At 38.0% G+C, this 26,485-nt stretch overlaps 1 protein-coding gene across 1 annotated transcript in view; it reads left to right on the forward strand.

The window, feature by feature from the left end:
• The first annotated feature begins 12,589 nt into the window (after positions 1–12,589).
• LOC136874257 (WD repeat-containing protein 97-like) overlaps positions 12,590–26,485 on the forward strand; it is a 125,545-nt gene continuing 111,649 nt past the window's right edge. The window contains exon 1 of the mRNA XM_068227710.1: positions 12,590–12,680. Coding sequence (XP_068083811.1) covers positions 12,590–12,680 — 91 coding nt within the window. The remainder of the gene's footprint in view (positions 12,681–26,485) is intronic.

Here is a 26,485-nt window from a genome sequence, read left to right on the forward strand (position 1 = left end):
AGAAAGCTTGTATATAAAGAAGTAGAATGTATGCAGAAGAACTATGGATGCCTTATCTTATAACAAACATTATCCAGAAAAGATAGCAATTTAATGGTTTATAGTAAACCTTTTCAGTTATTTATGTATTATTCATATTATAGTACTTGTTATTGTATTATGGTAGTATTCTGATATAAATTAAGGACAAATGGCAGATTGCTGTAAGAGGTTATGTAAAGATTGTTTTGTGAAGAAGATATTGCAGTGTGTTTCTTTTTGTTTTATTTTAGAAAAAAATGAGTATATCAATACTGAGTGGCAGCCTTGAATTTTGTACAGATTATTCACCCACTTCCAGAGACAGGACCAACAGTGAGCTGCTGATTAGTTTTTCCTTCCTCTGCCAAGTATGACTGCTGTTGTTTATTAAGTGACTTAAAGTGTTCCGTCTCCTGAATTTCCTCCATCATGACTTTGATACTGTTCCTTGTATGATTCTTTCAACAAATGTAAACATCACTTATATTTTTCTTAACTAGCATACCTATTCTAAATAACTAATGTATTCATAATAGGATATATTGCAGTTGATTTCGATGAGAGAGACTTTGGTAGAGGAAGGTGGTACAGTACTGTACTACTGCACCCTGAAGATAATCTCTTGCTCTAAACAGACAGTGGTACAGCCCACAAGTCTATTGTAAAAAGGTCCAATGACAAAATTTTCAAATGTAATATTTTATGTATCTTAAGTAGATCTCACAAAAAAGCTTTACCTCTTTTTCAACTTGCAACCTTCTGCCCTATGAAAGGTCAACTATAAAGCAAGTAAGTTAAAAATAGTTATACCCACCAAGTTATGCACCACCTCCATCATAATGTCTAGTGATTCTTCAGGACAGTACTTCTGAGGATTTCAATTCAGGAAGAAATAAATAGTAGTTTGTATATGCCTAAATGTGTTTATTCATGATTAAATAAAGGACCTCAAATCTGTATCACATGTTCCTTTTCTTTTTGTGTGTGTGTAGTCCATATAGGATTGATTATCAATGTTACAAACAAGAGTTTTACAGTGATGCTCATAACTTCCTACTTTTTGCATTAAAATCCTGAAAACAGATTGCTTAATTCTGTGTAGTTATATACCTACACATCGACTATATATTTCAAAACATTCTAAACCCTTTTCTTTACAACAGGCCACAAAACAAACACATATCTCATCTAACACTGATATCAAAACATTTGGGGCTGATGACCTAGATGTTAGGGCCCTTTAAACAAGCATCATCATCATATCACAACATTCCAAACTAACTGAAATAACAGCTGCTTTTGATCTGAAACACTCAAAGTACAATGTTCATAGTCACTTTAAATTAAATGTTGCATGATACTATACACTCATTTTGTAATAGCTATATATAGATACGATGGCCATTATCATTAAGGCATGAAGTCTATATGGTCTGACACCATGGTTGGTCGGTTTGAGTCCCGTTGGTTGAAAAAAATTTCACCACCAGAATGTTGACAGCAGGGTAGGAGAGGTGGTGGTATACAATTTCTAATCACCAGATTGCATGCCAAATGCCTGGATTAAATTCCAAAAGTCTCCACACTGCTCATATGGAGTGAGGGCACATGACGCTGTTGATGGTGATCCGTTCGGTGGATGGCGACATGACACCCTGAGCAGAACCCTTGGTGTTATTCCACAGGAGTAGGGTATGTGCCGGCACCGGGTTTTACCTTCTCCCTTCCTACTACCATATATCACGTCATTAATTTCATCCCAATAACTCCTCCAACGAGGTTGACATCAGAAAGGGCATCCAATCGTAAAAACTTGCTACAAAGATTCATCTATCGTCATACCGCCCCTGCAGAGAAACAGGACTAAAGGTTGGACATATATTCATACTAACTAGATATATTTCTTTTTATGCAATTCTCCAATAAGGGAACCTGAAGCTGAACCCATGTGTCAGATGTAAGCAGCTGATATAAACCATAACCCAAAGCTGATACACGGTGTTTATATTTCAAAAATGTTGTCACACCTATCTTTCAGGTAGTGATATAAAATACACCCTCAACAAAGTAAATTTTTAAAGTACCCATAGTCATCTATGGCTGCTGCATTGTATGAGGTGAAACGAGGAATGCCAGTAAATATGGCAGCTTCAAAATACGGGGTACCAAAAACTGTTGTTCTGTATAAGGCTAGGGAGAAATATCCTGCTTATAATGTACAGGATATGTGTAATGTTTAGACTGTAACTTATAACAATTATTAGTTGATAAAAGGGTAATTTATTTTGCTATATCATACAATAGGCTGGCCCCGTGGTGTAGGGGTAGCGTGCCTGTCTCTTACCCAGAGGCCCTGGATTCAATTCTCGCCCAGGTCAGGGATTTTTACCTGGATCTTAGGGCTGGTTTGAAGTCTACTCAGCCTACGTGATTAAAATTGAGGAGCTATCTGACGGTGAGATAGCGGCTCCTGTCTAGAAAGCCAAGAATAACGGCCAAGAGGATTCGTCGTACTGACCACATGACACCTAGTAATCTGCAGGCCTTCCGGCTGAGCAGCGGTCGACTGGTAGGCCAAGGCCCTTCAGGGCTGTAGCCTGATTGATGACACACATAGTAATGTCTCTTCGTGTTATCTGTTGCAGTGTAAGAACCCCTTTTCTTTACATACTGTGAACATGTTTCGCTTTCAATGTGCTGTTTCCACTCTAGGAAGCTTGAGAAAGAAGGAAATTGTTTATCCTCTGTCTCAGGTCCTCCAATTAAGTTTGTGTGGCACTGACACTCGTGCCGTTTTAAATTATAACTGTGCGTGAATTGTTTACCACAAAATTTACACTGGTGCGGAAGAGATGTCTCGCCCTTTAAACAAGGCGCAATTTCATCTAGTTTCTCTGGATGGGCTTTAGAAACATTTCCTAAGATTTTTACTATACTCATAGCTTTTACCACATTCAGAACACGAGTATTGCTTAACGTTGCTCATTATAACGCTATGTAAGTAGGCCTACCTAAACTGAAGAAAAACTAAATAAACACGCGGCACGTAACTAAATACATACTATAGTTGGGCACACCAAACGAAATACACTAATCCTACAGGTACAGTAACGAACACTATGCACAAGCAGACATTCGAAAATATACACACGTAATTTTCTTCTCAAACCACTCGTAGGCCTACAATAAATACACTTTTCCGGTGTCAACACGAAATTGTCACTGCCCGGTTCTCTTCGTATGTATTCGTAGTGCACCTCATAAACACTACTAAACTTATCATTCAGTTCGTTCGTTCGTTCGTTTCGGAAATCTTAGGCGTGCTCCGTAAGGGTTCGGCCGTGAATTCTGGTGGAGCCCGAGTACGTCCCGTCAGGGGCTAATGTCGAGTCTCTCTGTTAGGAGCTAACAGCTGACGGGCATTCTCTGTAGGGAGTATTATTTGGGGTTGTCAAGGATATGATGTTGATTTGTTATGCGAATGGGAATACTGTTGAGTCAACCGCGAGATTTGTGTTAAGAGTTTAATGTTTATTTCCTTATATGTTTTGTTCTTGCTGATTCTTAATTTCTGAATTAATTTAATTTCTGAGTATTATCCTTTATGGAACTTGTTCTGGTGAAATATTGTATGAAGTTATCTCTCTAAGTAACCAGAGATAGTCTCATAAGAAACCGTTTTCTCCTCTTGTGCTACAGTCAAGTTTTACTTTCTGATGCATTAACTTACTGTAATTTGCTAGGTGTAGTTCTGGGATCCCAAGGTCTGATTAAGGGTTTTCTTTACTTTTTAAAACGAGATCTCGCACATTTTTCCTCTTATTATTCCAAAAGAATTATACTAGTGAAAGACTTTTAAATATTTCATTTCCTATTAAATTCCTAATTTCCTTTAAATCATTTTTATTTTAGTCAGTAGTAACTTATTTTAGTAGTAATTTATTTTTTCTTTATCCACCTGACCTTGGTGGGCCCTAGTATTTTCCACGGGTTGCTACGACCTTCTATTGGGAATTTCCTTGTTCATACTGCCCATGGTCGTGCAAATACTATCGTACTATACCTCCTCGAAAGTACGCGATAAGTCTAATTCTATAGAAGACTGTATTGGTCTCTGTGTTATACAATAATACAATGGATGCATGGCTGAGTGCGTAATGCACTGTAGTAACTGTGTATACTGAGCAGTGCTGTCTGCTGTGGTAGCAGGTGGTGAGGGTGGGAGTAGGATCGTGACTCATCGGCGCCGGCGAGTCGACATCAACACCCCTCCTCACCTGCAGTGCCCGTCGGACACAATTTACACTTGTCTCAGTTACTTGGTTTTATAGTGACATTGATATAGACATGCCGTCGCTGTTTACGCCAATTGCTAATAGTTTATTCTTCTGTGCGTTACAAGCTTTATGAATACGGAACGATATTGTTGTGAAGTGCATAGTGATAGTGATTAGTGGCAAACTCATAGCATTATGTCGAAAAAGTTGTCAGGGACGCAAAGAAGAAAGTTGTACAAGGAAAGCGAGTTGGTGAATGAGGCTTTATTAAGTAAAGTGCCAAAAATCTATTTTTTTAAAAACTAATACAACACAAAATGTTGCCGCGGCTGAGACCAGGAGTTTCTCCTCACAAAGTAGCAGTCAAGAGGCTAGAGTCACTGAATTTGTACCAGTACCTTCCCGTACTGACGATACCGTTACAAGCGATCGTGACCACTGTGATCGTGATAGTGATAATGGCAATGAAAGGGTGATAGAACTGTCAACAGACACTGAAACTGAAATTGAATTTATTTCCAAATTGAAGCAAGTGCCGGTGATTACTTTAGATCCTTCAATGTGGCCAGCGCATATAAACTTATGCACATTCAGCGTGATGAGTTGTTTTGAAAGGGCCGACTGTATATTTTAAAGAAGATCATGATTATCTAAAAAATTACAAAAATAGGCACTTTTCAAACCAATTTGGTATTGGTTTTTGGAAAATGGAGAAAAAACATCAAGGCGATTGTTGATTTATTCAGAAAAATCAGATTCTGTCTATTGTTTCTGTTGTAGATTTTTTAATCCCTCATCAAAGTCACATTTTGGTCAAGCAATGGGTTTTAACAACTGGAAAAAATTGGCAGATCATTTCAAATCCCATAAGTTGTCACCAGACCATTTCAAAAATATGGCTACATGGTTTAAGCAGAAAAAAGAATGAAAGGAGACATGTCAATCAACCAGCACATCGTGAAGCAAACTGAAACTGAGAAGAAGTATTGCGACGGTTAGTGGAAATTACTTTATATATCTTTATAAGCACAATATGGGTTATCATGGGTCATCTTCCAAAGTTTTCACAAAAAATAATGGAAACTCTCTTGGACTTGTGCAACTTTTACGAAAATTTGATAATGTAGTATTGAAACACTTAAGATGTATAACTAACAAAGAAACAGAATTTCAGTTATTAAGTGTGTCAATAGAAAATGAGCAAATAACTATACTAGGTGACTTGACGAAAATAAAGGAAGCCAGATATTTTTCCGTTATCCTTGATTGTGCTTCACACATAAGTCACACAAGGAGCAAGTTTCATTAATGATTCGCTACGTCACTGAAGATGATGATGGGGAGATCAAGGTAGAAGAAAGCCTTTTTAGCCTATCAAGTTGCCAAAGAAACCACTGGGGAAACTCTCCCTGACTTGCTGTTCAAAAAATTGAAGAGTGTGGTTTGAACATGACAAACTGTCGTGGTCAAGGATACAATAACGGCGCCAACATGGCAGGTGTACATAAAGGAGTTTAAGCTGGTGTACTGGCCAACTTCCCTTTGGCTGTGTTCATTCCCTGTGGGTGCCATAGCCGAAACCTAGTACTGTAATTGCTGATGGAGCAAAATCATCAATTAAGTCTATATCTTTATTTGGTATTTTACCCTGCCTCTTTACCATCTTCTCTAGTTCAACTTTAAAGCAAGTGTGTGAAACGCATTAGGAATCTCGCATAAGTGCTGTTCAGGCTGTTAGATACCAATACGCAGAAGTAAGAGATGCATTGGTTGAGTTAGGCAACAAAATTGATGACCCCAAACAGCCTCTGAAGCTCAATCTTCGACTAATCAGATGGAAGACTTTTCCTTCATCGTAACTTTGATCTTGTGGAATGGCATTCTTTTTGAAGTTAATTTGATCAGTAAAAGCATTCAAGGGAAAGAGGCAGACATCAGTGAGTGTTCTGAAAAGTTAATTAAGTGTTTGGAGTTTTGAAAAAGATTTAGAGAGAATGGATATCCAGAGAAAAGGATTCATAAACGAAAATGCGTTTTTTGTATGAGTCTTCTGAGGAAGTGCAATCGTCATCTGAAGAAACCTTTATGAGAGAAGTTTTTTTATCCATTAGTGGATAAAGTTTTGAACTCACTTAAGAGGAGGTCAATTGCGTTGGAAAAACACCAACAAGAGTGGGGATTTTTAGGTAATGTTGCTCAACTTCCAAGAAAATAAGATCTACAACAAAGTTGCTTGGACCTTGAAAGACATTTAACTGACAAAACAACCAAAGTGTCTGATATCAACGACATTGAACAGTATCTTGAACTTTTACATGTAAGTTCGATTTTGGATCATGGAAAGAACTCAGTCACACCAAAAGAAGTATTGTGTATGTTCAAAAACACAAACAGTAAAGATTTGTTTACAAACTTGTGGGTCGCATTAAGAGTGAAGTTGCTAGTGCCGAAGGATGCTTTAGTAATCTTAAGCTTATAAAATCATATTTGCGCTCTACAATGGCACAGGAAAGGCTGAACCCTCTCGCCATTCTAGCAATAGAAAATGACACTGCAAAAGCTTAGACTTTAGAGAAATTCTGACAACATTTGCTCATGAAAAAGACACACGAATGCCTTTCAATGTTTGAAGTTTGTATATAGACAAAAAGGAGCACCAAAGAAAAGAACAAATAATGAAAAATCAAAGACTGTACTTTGTATATAAATAAATCAAATCTTAATATATGTATATCAAATATGTAGTGGAGGGTGGGTGGTCCGTGTTGCTGTTATTTATAATAGCTGCCTGTTTTTCCAGTCCGCAACACGGCGGGTGGTGGATAATGGAGTGGCTCTAAAGAGCTAGGGTATCATCCCCCTGAACCAGAACTGGAATGAACAAAATTACGAGTTTTACCGGGGGTGAGGGGTGTCGATTTAAGCCTTGCCTTGGGTGCCTACATACCACGCGACGGCCCTGTTAGTAATGTTTTAAAATTATATGTTAAGTTAACTTTAGATCTCATGACCAGCTGAGGATGACCTCTGTGAAGGTCAAAACCAGTACTGCATAATAACAAGACATAATAAAGTATTGATTAGGTGGACGGTACCCATTCTTTGTAATTGGGATAGGAAAGGCCTAGGAGTTGGAAGGAAGCAGCCGTGGCCTTAATTAAGGTACAACCCTAGCCTTTGCCTGGTGTGAAAACGGGAAACCACGGAAAACCATCTTCAGGACTGCCGACAGCAGGATTCAAAGCCACTATCTACCAGATGCAAGCTCACAGCTACGCGCCCCTAACCGCATGGCCAACTTGTCCGGTGTTCAATGGTTAAACGGCAGTCTTCCTGCAACATGACACCAATTGTGTTCACACTGATGCTGGTTTTTGAAGTTGAGGGTTTTCTGGGGCATGGAGCATCTCAAGATCAATTGTACCCTCCTTAAAGCATTTGTGCCACTCAAAAACTCACGTCTTTCCCATGACTTCCTCTCTGTAAGCTTGTTGCAACATTTCCACTGTTTTTGTCCAGGAGAACACAAAATCTAATCTAATCTAATCTGCAACTTGAGATCGATGTTGGGTACGGCTTCCTTCCTCAGCTGCTCCCCTGCAAACAAGAAGCCTGAGGGGAGTGACTGTATCACTATCACCTGCAAACTCCAGTGAGGGATTATTGAAACACAAAAAAATCATTCCAGTTATTTTCTGACACCCCTTTGTAATTAGTGATCAACAGACTGAAAAGCATTAAAATTACATTAACTGAGTCAACCTTGGAAAATATGGCTTCATATTTTTACAAAACAAATTGTAGTTTCTGAAGTTAATTATTGTTGTTATTACAGGTATACAGATACTATGGAGGCACTGGTAAATTAGACTATAGAAGTCAGATAAAATTTGAGTGTAGAGACAACACACTCACTCACATTGAGACTTGTGACCTGGCTTCAGTTGAGGGCAACTTCCAGCGGATATATGCATCCTACTTTGATGGCGTGTATGTAATTGATGTCGGTGAGAAGTGTGTGACAGACTATAGGAAGGATCTTCATTCTAGCCACATAACAGCCATGCTCTTCTATAAAGAGGTGATGTGGCTGATAACAGGAGATGTTTTGGGTACAGGTAGGTAATGAAGTCTGTAATTGTGGGAAGACAACAGTGGGTTTTCACTGGAACTCTCTCATTTGACTGTATAAAAAGAAATATTTTTATCTTGTACAAAATTTTATCTGTTGATGCGAACTTTTGAATTTTTGGAACATACTGTATTTTGGCAAGGGTTGCTTCCAATTTCTTAAGCCTGGACTTTTCCAGAACATTTAAATTCTCAGACCATCAGCAAGAAAGACGAGAAATGTGATTGGAGAAAATAAAAATGATTGTAAGTGGTGAATATTATATCCGAAGGTGAATTCTCCGTTCTGATTGGTTTCTTTTGTGCTTGCACAATTTGCTGTTTCTCGAAGTTCACTGGTCTTTTGATGGTAGCAACGAGCATTCCTGTCTTTTCTGCTTGACCATCTTAGCAAGTAGCCTTGATCACCTGCTCTCAGCGTAAGCACTCTTCTTTTTTCCATGTTTGGTTGTAACTTCATTTAAATTTAAAAGCAAAACTTTCTTTAACTATGCAGGAGTTCACCCATGGATCTCATGTTCACCACTAATTTTTAATGTCACAATGACTTTGATTTGAAGCTAAGATCATTTACATCTTTGTTGGAGGCAAACCGTCCTTTAAAAAAAAATACTTTTTGTTTATATTAATTTTATCTTAACCATTTGATTTTCCCTCATTTAAGTCTGTGTAACCTAGCATACGTAATTGTTTTCATGCGTTCATATACAGTGATGATGCAGTTTTCTTTTTTTTTTTCATTGGGTGCTGAGGCACTGGTATCTGTTATAATGTTCTTAGTGCTTTGCACAATTGTTGATATTTCTGGGTTTGCACAAGACAAGCTTTGAGAAGTGTCCAAGGACAAGATTACTCGCATCAAATTACAAATTTAAATTGAAAGGTAACTCCTGTACAGTCATTGGTCGTTAATTTTGCTGTGCCGTTTCCTCTTGCACCACCCAGCGCGGGCTACCTTCAGGAAGCGCGTCGCAGGGTAGCTTCATTCTGTCTTCTGGATCATGTAGAGCAGACATGTTGTCCAGGAGCTATGGCTTCTCTTGGGGGAAAGCAAATCTTAAATTTTCTAATGTAACTTTATTTTATTTTATTTTACATTTTAACTTGTTACAGGAGTTTACCTGTCAGTTTTACCAACATTGAACCAAAATAAATTCACAATGGATGTTTTACATCCATCCTCACGTTTGCACGAGCCAAGCTTTTCTAACAGTTTTGGTACCTTAAAATTAAATTTCTCACTAAGCTTAGCCTCCGTAAATCTGTTCTATTTAAAATTGTTTTCCTATGACCGGTATTTTTCTTTAGTGAAGGTGGTCGCTTCTCATTTTCAACTTTTAATTTTCTTTGAGTATGGACCCTCTCTGCGCAGTGGAACTATTTGCTTTCACATCGTAATTTCTGTTTTATTTTATGTCTATTGGAGTTCAAAACTTATTTCCCTTCAACACTAGTACCGGCAAGATCGTTGTAAGATTGCAACATAATTACACCAGGATTAGTATTTATATGTTGTGTTTATGCTAGTGTTCTGGATTTCCTCTTTTGCTGTTTTTATAATAAATAGGTATTACTAAATTATTCTTTGGTCAAAGTTTCGGGCACAAAAGTCCTTCGATCTACAACCTCGTAGGGTTCTTGCCGCTGTCCACATCCTGAACTTCAACTGAATTTACTTCTTCAAAAACAGTGTTGATATTTCTACGTACACCCTTTTGACTGTGAATAACGTCTTATATTTGTTATGTGTGTTTATAATTTTTTATGATTTAGTCCTTTTGCCCTGTTCTCTTAATCGGCTGATGATGGCACTTTAAATGTGTCGAAACTGGTCCCAAAGTTAACATGTTGTAACTTAATATTGGTACAACTTATAACAGTGTATTGAAAAGGTGGAACCTCTATACTTTCTTTTTAGTGTTCTGCCTTTAGCTGTCGTGTATTTTACCTTGTTTAATTTTGATTTTCTCCTTCTTGTTAAGCATCGTTCATTTCCGGTTCTTCTTCCTCCGATCAGCCCAGTACATCTTCATCCCTTTGGAATGGGCTGCTTTGCATTCTAACGACCAGATGTTGCCAGCCTGTTTTCTGCTCATTCCATCTTGGAATCCATTAACTGCTACCAGGATGTGGCACCAGGGTCTCTAAAAAATACCACATAAATCCAGCGACGGCAATGTGACAAGGCGATTGAGTGCCGCCAAAAAAGGACTCTGCCAATGATAGTCAGCGGTTTCGAAGACGGATGAAGGTCATGAGTCAAACGGCGGAGAAGGCGAAAGAACTATCAATCAACAGTGTAGAGTGGTGGTAAGGGTTGTCTGTTCCCCATGTCAGGGGCGGCCTGGAAACCTTCTTGGTCCAGCAAACCAAGTCATAGCAGTCAGAAATGAAAATTTCTAGAAGCGCTAGCTATAAACAAGTATCAGTCATGAAAGGTGCAATGATTAACTCAAATTTTGATTTTATGAAATGGTTTTAACAATGTTTATTCTTATGTGCTTACCCTGAGAGCGAGGTTCCCAAGTGGAGAGCTAGGTACGAGCACGATCACTCGCTAAGATGGTCAGAAAGACGCTTTGTTGCTCCCACCGAAGGAGCGGTGAACTTCGAGAAACAGGAAATGGTGCAATTACAAAAGGAAACCAATCAGAACGCAGAATTCTCCTTCGGATCTAACATTCACCAACTACAATCACTTTTAGTTCCTCCAATTAGATTTTTCTTCCTTTTTGCTGATGCTGTGAGAATTTAAATGTTCTGGTAAAGTCCAGGCTTACAAAATGGAAGCAACTCGTGCCGAACTACAGTACGTTTCGAAAGTTCAAATCAACTCCTGCTACTGAAGTTTAGAATGCACAATTATTATTATGATAATTTCACTGTACTTTCAGAAGAATTTTAAACCCATAAAAGTTGTGCTTCCCCAAAAATACTTTTCTTATAAACTTATATTGTGTTTTTGTAACATTAAATAAATTTTGACATTTCATGGGTTGGTACATGTATCTCAGAAACTCAGCAGCAGCAGAAAATCTGTAATAGCTTAAGCAAGATACAGAATTCATATAATACAGTAACATAAAATTGATGGCAATCTGCCACCATATGCACTATCATATGGCCCACGATCAACCCTTGTTGGTGGTCCATAGGCCATGGCAAAATGCACCAGAATAATAAAATACTAAAATAACATAATAACGGGGTAAAATAAAAGAACATCGGCAGTCGGCACAAGTGCTTTAAACAATCTTCGTCTCTCCTCCTGCTGAGCTCGCAACCTAGCACAATCCAGACTGTACTCTGACCTCTCTTCTGACTTACCTAAGGTAACTCAGCTTTAGCGTTGCATCATCTGTTGTGCTGGTGAAACACATTCTTTTTACGCATTATTTATATTCTGCACTACTTCCTATTTACTAAGCTCCATTATCTAACTACAACACAAATATTTTAGCTTGCCAACCCTACATAATCAAGATACCTAGCTATTATATATAAACTCTCCAAACATGCCATGGTCTACCTACCAAAATAAACTCTTCTCGTTCCAACATATAATTCCTCCTAGCATTCATACTCAAATCACTACACATCTCAATAAGTATAACCACAATCTTACACTTTCCTTTCACGTCATTCAACCTGTTATAATTACAAACCCAAACAAACTCCACATTTCCATTCTCATACATCTCATCAACTAATCACTCTTCAATTCAAATTGCTCCCAATCAAATACCACTATTAAATTCTGCCACCACGTCTAATCACTCTTAGTCACCTTCACTCCAAAAATACCATTGAAATTTCCAATTTCATATCCATCCACATCAAACTCTTATCCTTCAGCTAATCACTCTTCCAAATTACCTTAATTCCACTCTAAATTCACTCCTTGTGGGTGGGGTTAACTTCCAATAAATAACCGGGGGAACCTGACCTCTACAGAGCGCATCCCCAGGTGGCAGATAGGGGGTCCCTACAGTATGTAGAGCTGGTTTGAAATAACCAATACAACCCGCGGACCAACAGGTAGCCCAATTCCTCGGAGCTTTAGAATACTGGGACACCCTCTCTCCAGGGCTCATAAATATGGAGGGCCCTTGCCCTGGGTTAAGGGTGAAGACATCAACGACATCTACGGCGGAGAAAAGATGGACTTCGGTACGGTGGAGATGGCGGAAGAGGCAACCCATCCTTCTGAGGGTGTACAGATGGAACCTACTGCATTGCAGGATGAGGAAGGTATCCTCAAAGGCTAAGGGAGTAAACCGTGAAAGAAAATCCTCTTATGTGTTAGGCCTAGCATGTCAGCAGGAGTGTATTGAGTACAGTCGATCTCAAAAAGAAAAAGAGCCTCGGAAAGGAGATTATGGACCGGACTGACACGTCCTCTCAGGCAATTGTAAAGTATGATGACCATAAGGCTGATGATATACAATGTTCTGAAAGGAAACCCAAAATAAATAAGAGATTCAAATACCGAATTGGAACTATGAACATTCTGTCATTAACTGGAAAGGTAGAAGAACTCCTGGACATGATGGTTAGAAGAAAAATATCAATAGTGGGATTAAGTGAGACCAAATGGAAAAGGATTGGAAGTAAGACACTTCATGGAGGATACAAATTATACTGGAGTGGACAGGAGAAGGTAGCGAAATATGGTGTTGGATTCTTAATTAATGAAGGGACTGATGCTACAGCTGAAGTTATCTGCAAAAGTGATAGAATCATTAAAATGTTCATGAAACTGGAGAACACCAAGAACACCGTCATACAAGTGAGTGGCTGTGTCCCGAGTGATAGTGAGGCAGAACAACAAGAAAGAGAGACATACGAAACTATAATTAAGATTTTAGGAGTGCTACAAGAAGACTTATGCGCTCTGAAACATGAAAATGAAATCTTAAAGGACAGAATAAAGAAACTGGAAGATAAAGAAGACATTGGAGAAGAAAGATCGCCGTGGACGGAAGTGACGCGTAGCCATTTTAGACCTAATGTTAAACATATGGGAGAAACTACGTACAACTTAAAACCGGGGAAAAACTCTTTGCAGTGCCAAAATAGATTTCAGTTACTGCAGCAAGTTCCAGAAGAAGACACACCAAGTTTTCCAAATAATTTTAAATCCAGTGGAGGTAACCTACAGAAGAAGAAAACCAACCGAAAGTCAAGATCGCCAAAGATTCATTTCTACGCAGACAGTCAAGGGCGGGGTATGGCAGAAGGCATCAAGGATGAGCTGCAGAATCCTGAAACTGAGGTTTTAGGACTAATAAAACCAGGTGCCAAAACTGAAGACGTCCTTTCAAGTTGTGATCCTGTGTTAGAGAAGGACAATTATGTGGTGATTGTGAGTGGTACAAATGACATTGCTGCAAATGAAGGTGAGGAACTAATTACGACTCTCAGAGGTAAGATTTCCAAACTACCTGACTCAAAAGTAATTGTAGTTAATGTGCCACCTAGGTATGACCTTTTAGAGGACTCGTGTGTGAACAAAGCTGTACATGATGTAAATATAAAAACCAAGAGATTAGGTAAGAGTTTTAGAAATGTCTATGTAGTAGATACTTTAGGTCTTGGCAGGCAAATGTTCACTAGGCATGGGTTATATCTGAATGGTAATGGAAAAGCAAATCTCTGTAGACAAATTGCTACAATTATCAACAGAGATTTGCAAACTAATCTGTACTTAAGAAAACCCATACCACTAAACTGGCACATACAGGGAAACTTGCCAGAAAACCCAGATCCTTAAATCAAGATCTATGTACAAGGATCTGGGTTCCAGGGACATTCTCAACTCATGAGTCAAACGTTACCCAATTGCAACAGTCAAGTTTTAGGGAGGAAGGAGGTCTGAGATTGCTCTTGGTAAACTGTCAAAGTGTAGTAAATAAACAATTAAAATTCAGTACATTGATGGAATCTTATGAGACTGATGTGGTGATAGGAGTGGAATCGTGGTTGAGAGAAGGGGTGGGTAATAGAGAACTATTTCCAGAAGGGTACACAGTCTATCATAGAGACCGAGGAGATAAAAAGGGAGGGGGGTGTTTATTCTGGTGAAGGAAACTTATTGTTCACATGAATGGTTTACTGATGAAAGGGATGAAATATTAGGGATAAAATTAGTTTGTCATAATATGAAGGAGGTGGGAATTATAGGAACATACAGGCCTGGAAGAGAGGAAAGAGACATAGAAATATTTGAGAAAATAATAGATTATACTCATAAAAACAATAATAATGATATGGTAATAATTGGGGGAGATCTAAACTTGCCTGAAGTTGAATGGAATGGAGCTGCAAGTGAAGCCCATGAACAGAAACTGGCAAATAAGTTAATTTGGGAGGGAGGATTTACACAAGTAGTACAAGAACCGACTCGTCTCGATAACTTATTAGATGTATTCTTGGTTAAACCATGGGAAATTGTTGAAAAAACTGAGGTAATTGAAGGAATAGGTGACCATAAGGCTGTAGTAATGGATGTAGGACTGGTACCAAAAAGGCTTAATAAGAGGGTCACACAAGACAAGAAATTATACAGAAAAACTAAAGTTGATGAATTTGGGACTTACCTTAAATCACAATTCAGTTGTTAGATAAGTGAAGGGAGTAATGTGGATACACTTTGGGCTGAAAAATGAAATGTCGTATGGCTTTTAGTGCCGGGATATCCCAGGAAGGGTTCGGCTCGCCAGGTGCAGATCTTTCTATTTGACACCCGTAGGTGACCTGCGCGTCGTGATGAGGATGAAATGATGATGAAGACAACAAATACACCCAGCCCCCGTGTCATTGGAATTAACCAATTAAGGTTAAAATCCCCGACCCGGCCGGGAATCGAACCCGGAACCCTCTGAACCGAAGGCCTGTACGCTGACCGTTCAGCCAACAAGTCGGACTACTTTGGGCTAAATTTAAAGGAATCATTTGGGAAGGAGAGAAGAGATTTGTACCTGTTAAGAAGGGTAAAATGACCTCAGACCCTGTTTATTATACAAGGGAAATAAGAAAATTAAAAAGAAAATGTAGAATAGTAAACAGGAAAATCAAAGAGGGTAGGGAGAATAGAGAAACTAGAAAACAGCTAATGAGGGAACTGAATAGAGTGAAAAAGGAAGCAAAAGAGAATTATATGAATGGCATTCTTCAAGAGGGTAATGACCACAAAGGGAAATGGAAAAAGCTGTATTCATATATTAGGAATCAAAAAGGAAAAGGAATCCAAATTCCTTCAATGGTGGGAGAAGGGGGTGAACACTATTTAACAGATACTGAGAAAGCAAACCTCTTTAGTAGGGAATTCAGAGATTCAGTAGAAGATTGTCAGGACTTGGAAACCATAACAGAAGATAGAGAGGGAGAGACACATAGGGAAACAAGAAGCTTCTCATTCACATATGAAGATATTTTCAGAGAAATCCAACTGCTTCAGCAAGGAAAAGCAGCAGGAAGTGATCAAATTACTGGGGAGTTATTAAAGACAATGGGGTGGTACACAGTGCCTTATTTAAAATTTCTCTTTGACTATGTCATAAATAATAGTGTAATACCAAAGGAATGGAAGGAATCTATAATAATACCAATTTATAAAGGAAAGGGTGATAAAAGGAAACCAGAGAACTACAGACCAATCAGCCTGACCAGTATAGTTTTTAAAATACTGGAGAGTTTAATAGCAAAGTACATCAGAGGGATATGTGATGATAAAAATTGGTTCATGAGGAGCCAGTATGGATTTAGAAAGAAATTTTCTTGTGAGGCACAACTGGTGGGATTTCAGCAGGACATATCAGATCAGTTGGATTCAGGAGGCCAGTTAGATTGCATAGCCATAGATCTTTCAAAAGCCTTTGATAGAGTGGAACATGGAATATTATTAAAGAAATTGGAGGGAATAGGATTGGACGTAAGGGTTATACGTTGGATAAGAACATTTCTAAATTCAAGGGTTCAGAAAGTCAAAGTAGGAAATAATATATCACAGGAAGAGAAAGTTTGGAAGGGAATTGCACAGGGTAGTATAATCGGTCCGTTACTTTTCTTAATATACGCAAATGATTTAGGGAACAATATAACATCGAAAATAAGATTGTACGCAGATAACATAATTGTTTATAGGGAAATAAATAACATTGAGGATTGCTCAGAATTACAAAGGGACCTTGAGAGTATCCAAGAATGGGTTGAAGAAAATAATATGAAGATTAATGGAGGCAAATCAACTGTTACAACATTTACAAACAGGAGCTTTAAAACTGAATTTGAATATACTTTGGATGAGGTAGTAAAAGATGGCAAGTGCAAATACTTAGGTGTGAGATTTGAAAGTAATTTGCACTGGAAGGGTCATGTTGATGACATTGTTGGGAAAGCATACAGATCGTTACATGTCATAATGAGGCTACTTAAAGGATGCAACAAAGAATTAAAAGAAAAAAGTTACTTAAGTATGGTTCGTCCATTATTGGAATATGCAAACAGTGTTTGGGATCCTCACCAAGAATACCTAATAAAAGAACTAGATGGTGTTCAGAAGAAAGCAGCAAGGTTTGTAACAGGGGATTTCAGGAGAAAGAGTAGTGTATCAGAAATGTTAAAGGAACTTGGTTGGGAACCTTTAAGTAAGAGAAGGGAGAAAACTAGACTTATAGGATTATATAGAGCCTATACAGGAGAAGCAGCATGGGGAAATATCCGTGAGAGGCTTCAGTTGGAAAATAATTATATCGGCAGGACTGACCACAAATATAAAATTAGAAGGAATTTTAGCAGAAGCGATTGGGGTAAATTTTCATTCATTGGGAAGGGTGTGAAGGAGTGGAACAGTTTACCAGGGATAGTGTTTGATCCTTTTCCAAAATCTGTACAGATATTCAAGAAGAGAATAAACAGCGACAGAGAAAATAAATGAAGTGTTAGAAGGCATTCGACCAGTGCAGGTTATTGTAAACTAAAAAAATGGACAGTGACCACAGATTGCTGCTAGTAGACTTCAAACATAAGGCAAATGAAATGCAGAAACTTATTACGAAAAAACCAAGGGTTAAAACTTGGAAGTTGCAAGAAGTCCAAATTAAGGAAGAATACAAACTAAGGATTCAACTGAGTCTGCCGAAGGGTGAATTAACCAACGTTAATGAAGAGTGGAAAGCTTTCAAAGACACCTATGTAGAGTTACAAGTTCCATCGAAAGAAAATAGGAGACACCATGGCGGAATGATAGAGTGAAAACTGTGGTGAAAGAAAGAAACCAAATAAAGAAGGGCCTGGACAAGGAAAGACAAAAACAGGAACAAGAACACAATGAACAAGGAATACAAAGACTTCAAGGAATATACAGGAGCAAGAAACTTGCTGTAAAGAATATTGTAAGGGAAGAAAAAGAGAAGAAATGGAATGAGTTTGCAGACAAACTGGAAGAGGACAGTGGAGAAAATATGAAATTGCTATACAGAGTAGTGAAAAGCATTAGAACGTGATGATGGAACTCTGGCACAAGAAGAGGGAGAAATTAAACATGAATTCAAGATCTATTTCGAAAAGCTGCTGAATGGAGATACAGAAAACATAACAGCGAACAGAGGAGAGCCAAGTCGAGGAACCACAACTGAACCACCAGTTATATGGCTTGAGGTTGAAAATGTGCTCAAGAGCATGAAGAAAGGAAAGGCAGTGGGCATAGACGAACTAAGTGCAGATATGCTGGAAGCAGCAGGAATTCCAGGAATGCAATGGCTCTACAGACTGCTTAAGAAGATATGGGAGGAAAATACTATTCCTGAGGACTGGAAGATGGGCATCATTGTACCTTTGTTCAAGGAAGGAAACCGACAAACATGTACTAATTGTCATGGTATTACACTACTGTCTCATGTCCTGAAAATATTGGAAAAAATAATAGAGACCAGAATCAGAGATATTGTTGAACCAATTTTGGAAGAAGAGCAGTATGGTTTCAGACCAGGAAGGTCAACTACAGACCTTATATTTGCAATTAGGATGCTAATGGAAAAATACTGGGAGAAGAACAAGCCTTTATTTCTAATATTTTTGGACATTGAGAAAGCCTATGACAGTGTACCAAGGCAAAGAATTTGGCAATGCATGAAAGAACTTCAAGTGCGAGACAGCCTCATAGACAAAATGTTGTATAGTGAGATAGAAGTTGTATTCAAGTAGGAGATGGTTTGTTGGGCTGGTTTGAAACAAAGAGAAGAGTGCAGCAGGGCAGCCCATTGTCACCACTTCTATTTATTATTGTGATGGATATAGTAATGAAAGCTATTAAAAGGAAGGAACTGGAGATATCAAAGCCTTCACATTTTCAGATGATGTTGCGATCTGGAGTGACTCAGAAGAGCAATTGGGAGAGAGAATGCAAAGCTGGAATGAGGAGTTTAAGAAATATGGTTTAAACATCAGTAAGACCAAGATGGTGGTATGAAAGTGTATAGGAAAGGAGCAGAACCAATAGTCATGTTAAATGAAGCCCAATTGGACAGCATTCCAGTTTTCAAATACTTGGGTAGCGTTCTGTCAAATGACAACCTAGCAAAACATGAGTGGAACACTCGAATCAGTAAGGCAGCACAATTTTACCACCAGGTAAGATACCTTCTGTGGGATGAGCAAATACCTATGAAAACAAAAAAGACACTGTACAAGTCCTATTATATACCAATTCTTACATACAGTCTCGAAACCACAACACTGATCGATAGAGATAATGCCAAACTCCAGGCAGCTGAAATGAAATTCCTATGCACTGTGATCCAGAAAACCAGGAAAGACAAGATTAGGAATGAGAAAATTAGAGAAGAAGTAGGAATAGATGATTCTCTCCTCAATAAGATTCAGATATCAAGACTGAAGTGGTTTGGTCACATGAAGAGGATGCCAGTTAACAGAACTGCAAGGAAGGAATTTGACCGAAAAGTAGAAGGAAGACGACCCGTGGGAAGGCCACGAAGGAAATGGATAGATTTAGTTAAGAACAATGTACTGCTGAGAGGTCAGGATTGGGACACGTTGGTGGAGGAGGAATGGTACAAGGACAGGATGAGATGGAGAAGGCTCATATACCATACCCAGGAAACAGGAGATAGTTTAGGATGATGATGATGATGATGATGATGATGATGATGATGATTACCAATTCTCGGCCATCTCATGCCACCAACTCATCATTCACATATACTTCGTTCCAACATATAATTCCTCCTAGCATACATACATACATACATACATACATACATACATACATACATACATACATACATACATACATACATACATACATACATACATACATACATACATACATACATACATACATATCCCACGTCTTTCCATCAAAAGCGATGGGTCGGTGAATGAGGCTTCTCCACCTCTTGCAGTCTCTGAACTTCTCATCTTCTTCGATGCTTTCCAAAGTATATCCTCGCTGTTGAATGTCAATCTTCACCATGTCCTTGTACCTGAATGTTGGTCGCCCTTTTGGTCTTTTGTCTTCAAGTTTTAGATCAAACATTTGTTTTGGTAATCTGTTATCTAATTAAATGAAATAAATGAAATGAAATGAAATAAAATAATCATTTATCTAATTTAAACTCTGTATATTTTGTATTGAAAAGGTGGACCTTAATAATACATTAGTTTAACTCTTTTGCAATCTGTTATCTCCCATGCGTCGCATATGTCTATACCATCTCAGTCGCTGCGCTGTTATTCTGTCCTGCAATCCTACAACTTGAGCCTGCTTGCGGATTCCCTCATTACGGAATCTGTCCCTCCGTGTTTTGCTACGAACAAATCTCATTTCTGCTGCCTGGATTCTACTAACATCTTTATTTCTCATGGTCCATGTTTCGCAACCATAGGTACGTAATAGGTTTCGTATACGAGGAGCGTTTGAAAAGTCCATGCAAAAATAAAAACTACTTACGTGTTTGGGGTAAACCTTTTTTGTTTTTCGACATAGTCTCCTTTGAGGCTTATACACTTCATCCAACGATGTTCTAGTTTGTTGATCCCTTCCGAATATCAGGATTTGTCCAAGTCTGCAAAATATCCATTAGTGTTTGCAATCACCTCCTCGTTTGAATAAAATCTTTGTCTCGCCAGCCATTTCTTCAAATTGGGGAACAAATAGTAGTCTGAGGGAGCCAAGTCTGGAGAATAGGGGGGATGTGAAATGAGTTGGAATCCTGTTTCCATTAATTTTGCAACCACAACTGCTGAGGTGTGTGCTGGTGCATTGTCGTGATGGAAAAGGACTTTCTTGTGGGCCAATTGCGGGCGTTCTTCTTGCAGCTCGGTTTTCAAACAGTCCAATAATGATGAATAATATGCACCTTAATAGTTTTACCCTTCTCCAGATAGTCGATGAGGATTATCCCTTGCGAATCCCAAAAGACAGTCGCCATAACCTTTCCGGCAAAAGGAACGGTCTTCGACTTTTTTGGTGCAGATTCCTCCTTGGTAACCCATTGTTTAGATTGTTATTTGGTCTCACGAGTATAGTAATGTATCCATGTTTCATCCACAGTGACGAAACAACACTTAAAGTCCTCCGGATTCTTCTGGAACAGCTGCAAACCATCCTTGCAACACTTCACACGATTCCGTTTTTGGTCAAGCGTGAGCAATCGTGGCACCCATCTTGCGGATAGCTTTCTCATGTCCAAATGTTTATGCAAAATATTATGTACCCATTCAGTCGAGATGCCCACAGCACTGGCAATCTCACGCACCTTAACACTTCTTTCATCCATCACCATATCATGGATTTGATCAATGATTTCTAGATTTGTAATCTCCACAGGCCGTCCAGAACGTTCAGCGTCACTTGTGCCCATATGGCCAGTCCGAAAATTTTGAAACCACTTATTGAAGGTGCAGAGTCACCGTAATGTTTATCAAGCTTCTCTTTAGTCTCCTGAGGCATTTTGCCTTTCATAAAATAATGTTTAATCTCCACACAAAATTCTTTTTCGTCCATTTCTTGAAAATCGCATGACTTCCTTGATTCACACGAATGCCAAACACAAAGAAATAGACCAATATGGCTGAAACTTGGTGTGCGTTCATTCAAGAGATGCTACTAACTAAATATGACCTCGATACATGCCTGTGGTGCCATCTCTCGGACTTTCGTGGACATTTCAAACCACCTTCGTATGACTCTCTTATATTTTGTTAGTATTTTCTTGTTCCATATTATGTTTTTAACTATTATGTAAAAGTTGCTACCTGCCTGAATTCTGTGGGAAATTTTCTTGTCTACAGAACCAGTATCAGAGATAACACTTCCAAGATATTTGAATTGATGGTTCATCTGTAGCTGTTTCCCCCCCCCCCCCCCATTTCAATGTGTCCCATTGGTTGTCCGTATCTCTTCATGACCATAACCTCACTTTTCTTTTGGCTGAAGATGAGTCCATATTCTTTAGCAGCTTCTGTCCAGGAGTTTATTTGTTCTTGAAGGTCTTCTTTAGAGTCTCCTCACAAGCATATATCTTCTGTGAACAAGAAAACTTTCATTTTCTTACCTCCAATGGTTTGGTGAAATTTTCTCTGAATCACGTTAATCACAATGATGAAAAGAAGAGGAGACAAAACACCACCCTGTCTTAATCCAGATTTTATATTCAAGGTTTCAGTCATTCCTACAGGTGTTTTGACTACTTCGGGTATCTTCATACAAATTCTTGATCCTATGTATCATGTCATCCTGTATTCCAATTTTCTTCAGTGTTTTCCAGGCTAACAGCAAATTTCGATTGTCTTTGTAGTATTTTTCCATTAACTGACGGACTGTAAAGATTTAATCAGTTGTTGAAAATAATACTTAATAATAATAATAATAATAATAATAATAATAATAATAATAATAATAATAATAATAATAATAATAATAATAATAATAATAATAATAATACTTTATTAACAGTAATACCATCTATATATATAAAATAAGAGTTTTGTCTGTAAATTGCTCAAAATTTGAAAAGGATGGTATTTCTGTATCAGTCATGTCCATAGTAACAAGGAAATGCATTTTTTAATTTTCCGTAATTTCTGTCTGTCTGTCTGTCTGTATGTATGTATGTACACGCATCACGAGAAAACCGCTGAAGAGGATTTAATGAAAATCGGTATGTAAAGTCCGGGAATAGGTCACTACAATCTAGGCCATAAATATTTTTTTTTACGCTGAGAGAAATGGTAGTTTAGGGGAAGGCCTGAAATTTAATTCTCAAATATTTATATTATTAGTGGCCCTATCTTAATGAAAACCGGTATGTAAAGTTCTAAACTAAGTTGCTACAATATAAACTATAAATAATCTTATTCACTCAGAAAGAAATGGTAGTTTAGGGGAAGGCCTAACATTTTATTCGCAAATATTTGTTATTAGTGGTCCTATCTTAATTAAAATAGGTATGCAAAGTCAGCGAATAAGTTGCTACAATATACGCCATAAATAACTTTATTCACTCTGAGCGAAATGGTAGTTTAGGGGAAGGCCCAAAATTTAATTCTCGACTATTTGTGTTATTAGTGGTCTTAATGACAATTACTGTATAAATAAAGTTACATAGTATTAAATTTCCGATCATTTATGTCTTATACATTTTGACCGTACCGGCTATGATAACGGAGATATTCATGAATATGGATTTTTGTTGCTAAGATCATATCAGCGCCGTCACGAGAAAATGGGTAAACAGAATTTTAATGAAAATCGGTATGTAAAGTCGGGGAATAAGGAACTTCAGTCTACGCTATAATTAATTGTATAAGACGGCCTTATATTACAGAGTCGAAAGAAAATTGAAAACTCATAACATTGATGAACAATAATATTACACTGACCATTGTTTGTTGTGATTTGCTTTGTGTCTCTTTTGCCATTCATCTCCGATAGATGGGATTACTGCTGTATATTGAGTTTTTAAAAAATTTGCTCTACGTCGTGCGGACGCACATAGGACTCATGGCGACGATGGGATACGAAAGGGCTAGGAATGGGAAGGAAGCAGCCCCTACGTTAATTACATTACAGCCCCAGCACTTTCCTGGTGTGAAAATTGGAGACCACGGAAAACCATTTTCAAGGCTGTCGACAGTGGAGTTTGAACCCACTACCTTCCGGATCCAAGCTCACAGCTATGCGCCCCTAACCGCACAGCCAACTCACCCGGTCGCACCGAGTATAACAGCCTGCCTGAAAATTGGCGGGAAGTAGCTGGGAAGGTAGATAAATTTCTGACACTATTGATACGTAACAAACTGGTTCATCATAGCATTCGAGCTATTCAATTCCTACTCTGAGGCACTGATTGGAATGAGCAGTGTGCATATTTAACGGAATAATGACAGAGAAGAGTTCACAGCTGTCTGCGGTCTGGTCGTTGTAGCACAGGGACTTTGGACTGTTAGATCGGCACTGTAGTACTGTTCATTAGAAGTGAGAAATTTAATTTGATCGAGTATTTTATATAACATTGCTCTTAATCACTACATTCCTTCTGACGACTTCAGGTAGGAAAACCACAAAGACAGTCTTTCTGAGAATCCCGTAGCGAAGCACGGGTACATCAGCTAGTTTTACATAACAGTAGAGAAGAATAAACAAAACAAAACACACTAAAAAGAAAGTTCAATGGAGTGTAAGTAGAAAAATATGTACAGATATATACACAGGTTATATTACAAGTAATCACAGGAAAGTAATAGTAAATTCTGGAGAGTATGTAAGTGATTTCTCAATTTTAACAATGTGCAGTTAAATATATCAATATCCAGTTTGTTTAGAGATCTTGACATTCGCTCAATTGGCCCATTGAATGCGTACCGGTAGTTAGTTCTATGCCAATTTGTAGACAATGTATTCTTGAACCTTGTGCATCTGTCTGGTACATGTACATTAATTTTTGCAAGGAGTTGCGGACAATTCACCAAGGAATGAAGCAATTTAAAAATGAAGAGTGTATCCGATAATTAACGGTGTTGTGACAGGCTATGCATATTTAAGGACTGTTGTAAGGATGTATAATCAACATTATCATATGAGAATCCTGCTCTAAATGAATATAAATGAAGAAATTTATGTTGTACTGAATCTAATCTATGGATAGAGGTCTGATGAGAAGGGTTTCAAACAGGTGTACAGTATTCTAGTATAGGCGTACCATAGACACATACAGCAATCAATAGGTAGCTAAGTTTGAAAATTCTATAGAATATCTAGTAATGCAACCCAATCTTTGAAATGCTTTCTTACAAATATTTTCAATATGTTCATTAAATGATAGGTTATAACTGAATAAAACACCAAGGTCATTAACTTGTGAAACAGGAGTTAGAATGTTGTTATTACTAAATTTGTACTGACCAGGCGAGTTGGCCGTGTGCGTAGAGGCGCGCGGCTGTGAGCTTGCATCCGGGAGATAGTAGGTTCAAATCCCACTATTGGCAGCCCTGAAGATGGCTTTCCGTGGTTTCCCATTTTCACACCAGGCAAATGCTGGGGCTGTACCTTAATTAAGGCCATGGCTGCTTCCTTCCAACTCCTAGGCCTTTCCTATCCCATCGTCGCCATAAGACCTATCTGTGTCGGTGTGAAGTAAAGCCCCTAGCAAAAAAAAAAAATTGTACTGAAATGATATTTTCTTCTTGTTTTAAAAAAACAATATTATTTTACATTTCTCATGATTAAGTTTCAACCCATTTTGAATGCAATACTTTTCCAGATGATGTAAATCTTCTTGAAGTTTTAAACAATCAAGTGGACAATTAATTTGCATAAAAATTTTTGCATCGTCAGCAAACAAAAGCAATTCAGAATTCTTAAGTATATTTTTAATGTCATTTATGTAGAGAGTAAAAAGTAAGGGCCCAAGGTGAGACCCTTGAGGAACTCCGCTGGTAACAATAATAGGTGCAGAAAAATGATTCCTTATTTTAACAATCTGCAGGCGATTTTTAAGATACGATTAAAACCATGAGAGGAGAGGCCCATTAATTCCGTAGCCTGTTACTTTTTGCAGCAAGATATCATGGTCGACAGTGTCAAAAGCTTTTGAGAAGTCTGTATAAATGCAGTCCACTTGGGAGTGGTTCTCTATTGCATGCAAGAGGAACTGATAGAATAAAAGAAGTTTGCTACAGGTTGACTGTCCTGAAAAGAATCCATGTTGCTCATCAATGATTATGCTTCTAAAGAGAGGTGTGATTTTGTCAAGAATTATTGAGTCAAAAATTTTGGAAATATGAGAAGAAATTATAACTGGTCTATATTGTTTTATGTCAGTTTTATCACCATTTTAGAAAACTGGACTAACAAACCCTTTCTTCCATTCCACTGGAAAAAACACCTTGGTTTAATGATAAGTTGAACAAATAAAAGAGTGCTTCACATAAAATAAATGAGCAGTACTTGAGCAGGTACGTTGAAACACCATCAGGTCCGACAGTTTTCTTTAATTCCAGAGATATCAGTTTGTTGTAAATTTCTGCCTTACTAATGTTTATGACTGATAGATTGACAGAGAAAGGATAATCATATGATATACTACTACTATTCTGATAAGAAGAATAAACGGATGAAAAGTGGTTAGCAAAAAGACTGACAATATTTTCTCCAGTATCTGCTGTAACTTCATTAAGATGCATTGTTGAAGGAATATTATTACATGACCTTTTAGAACTTAGATATTGTCAGAATTTCTGTGGATTGGAAGTAATACTGGTATGTCCCCTTCCTTCCAGATCTTATGAAAGAGTCTGTAGATCCAATGTTTTCCAGCAATGCCCATAGCCTTGATCATTTCTCCATTAATTTCATCAGCACCAGCTGATTTTCCAGTTTTGATGTATTTCCAGGCATATTCTACATCACTCCATATTAAGTCTAACCTGTTGTCAGAGGCAGAATTGCATGAGATAGTACCAGTACTGTTTTTTTGAGTAGGCTACATGCAATTCACATTTAGCAATTCATCAAAATAAGTCCTCCAAGTTTC

The sequence above is a fragment of the Anabrus simplex genome, chromosome 5 (assembly GCF_040414725.1).
Source record: "Anabrus simplex isolate iqAnaSimp1 chromosome 5, ASM4041472v1, whole genome shotgun sequence".
Classification (NCBI taxonomy): Eukaryota; Metazoa; Arthropoda; class Insecta; order Orthoptera; family Tettigoniidae; genus Anabrus; species Anabrus simplex.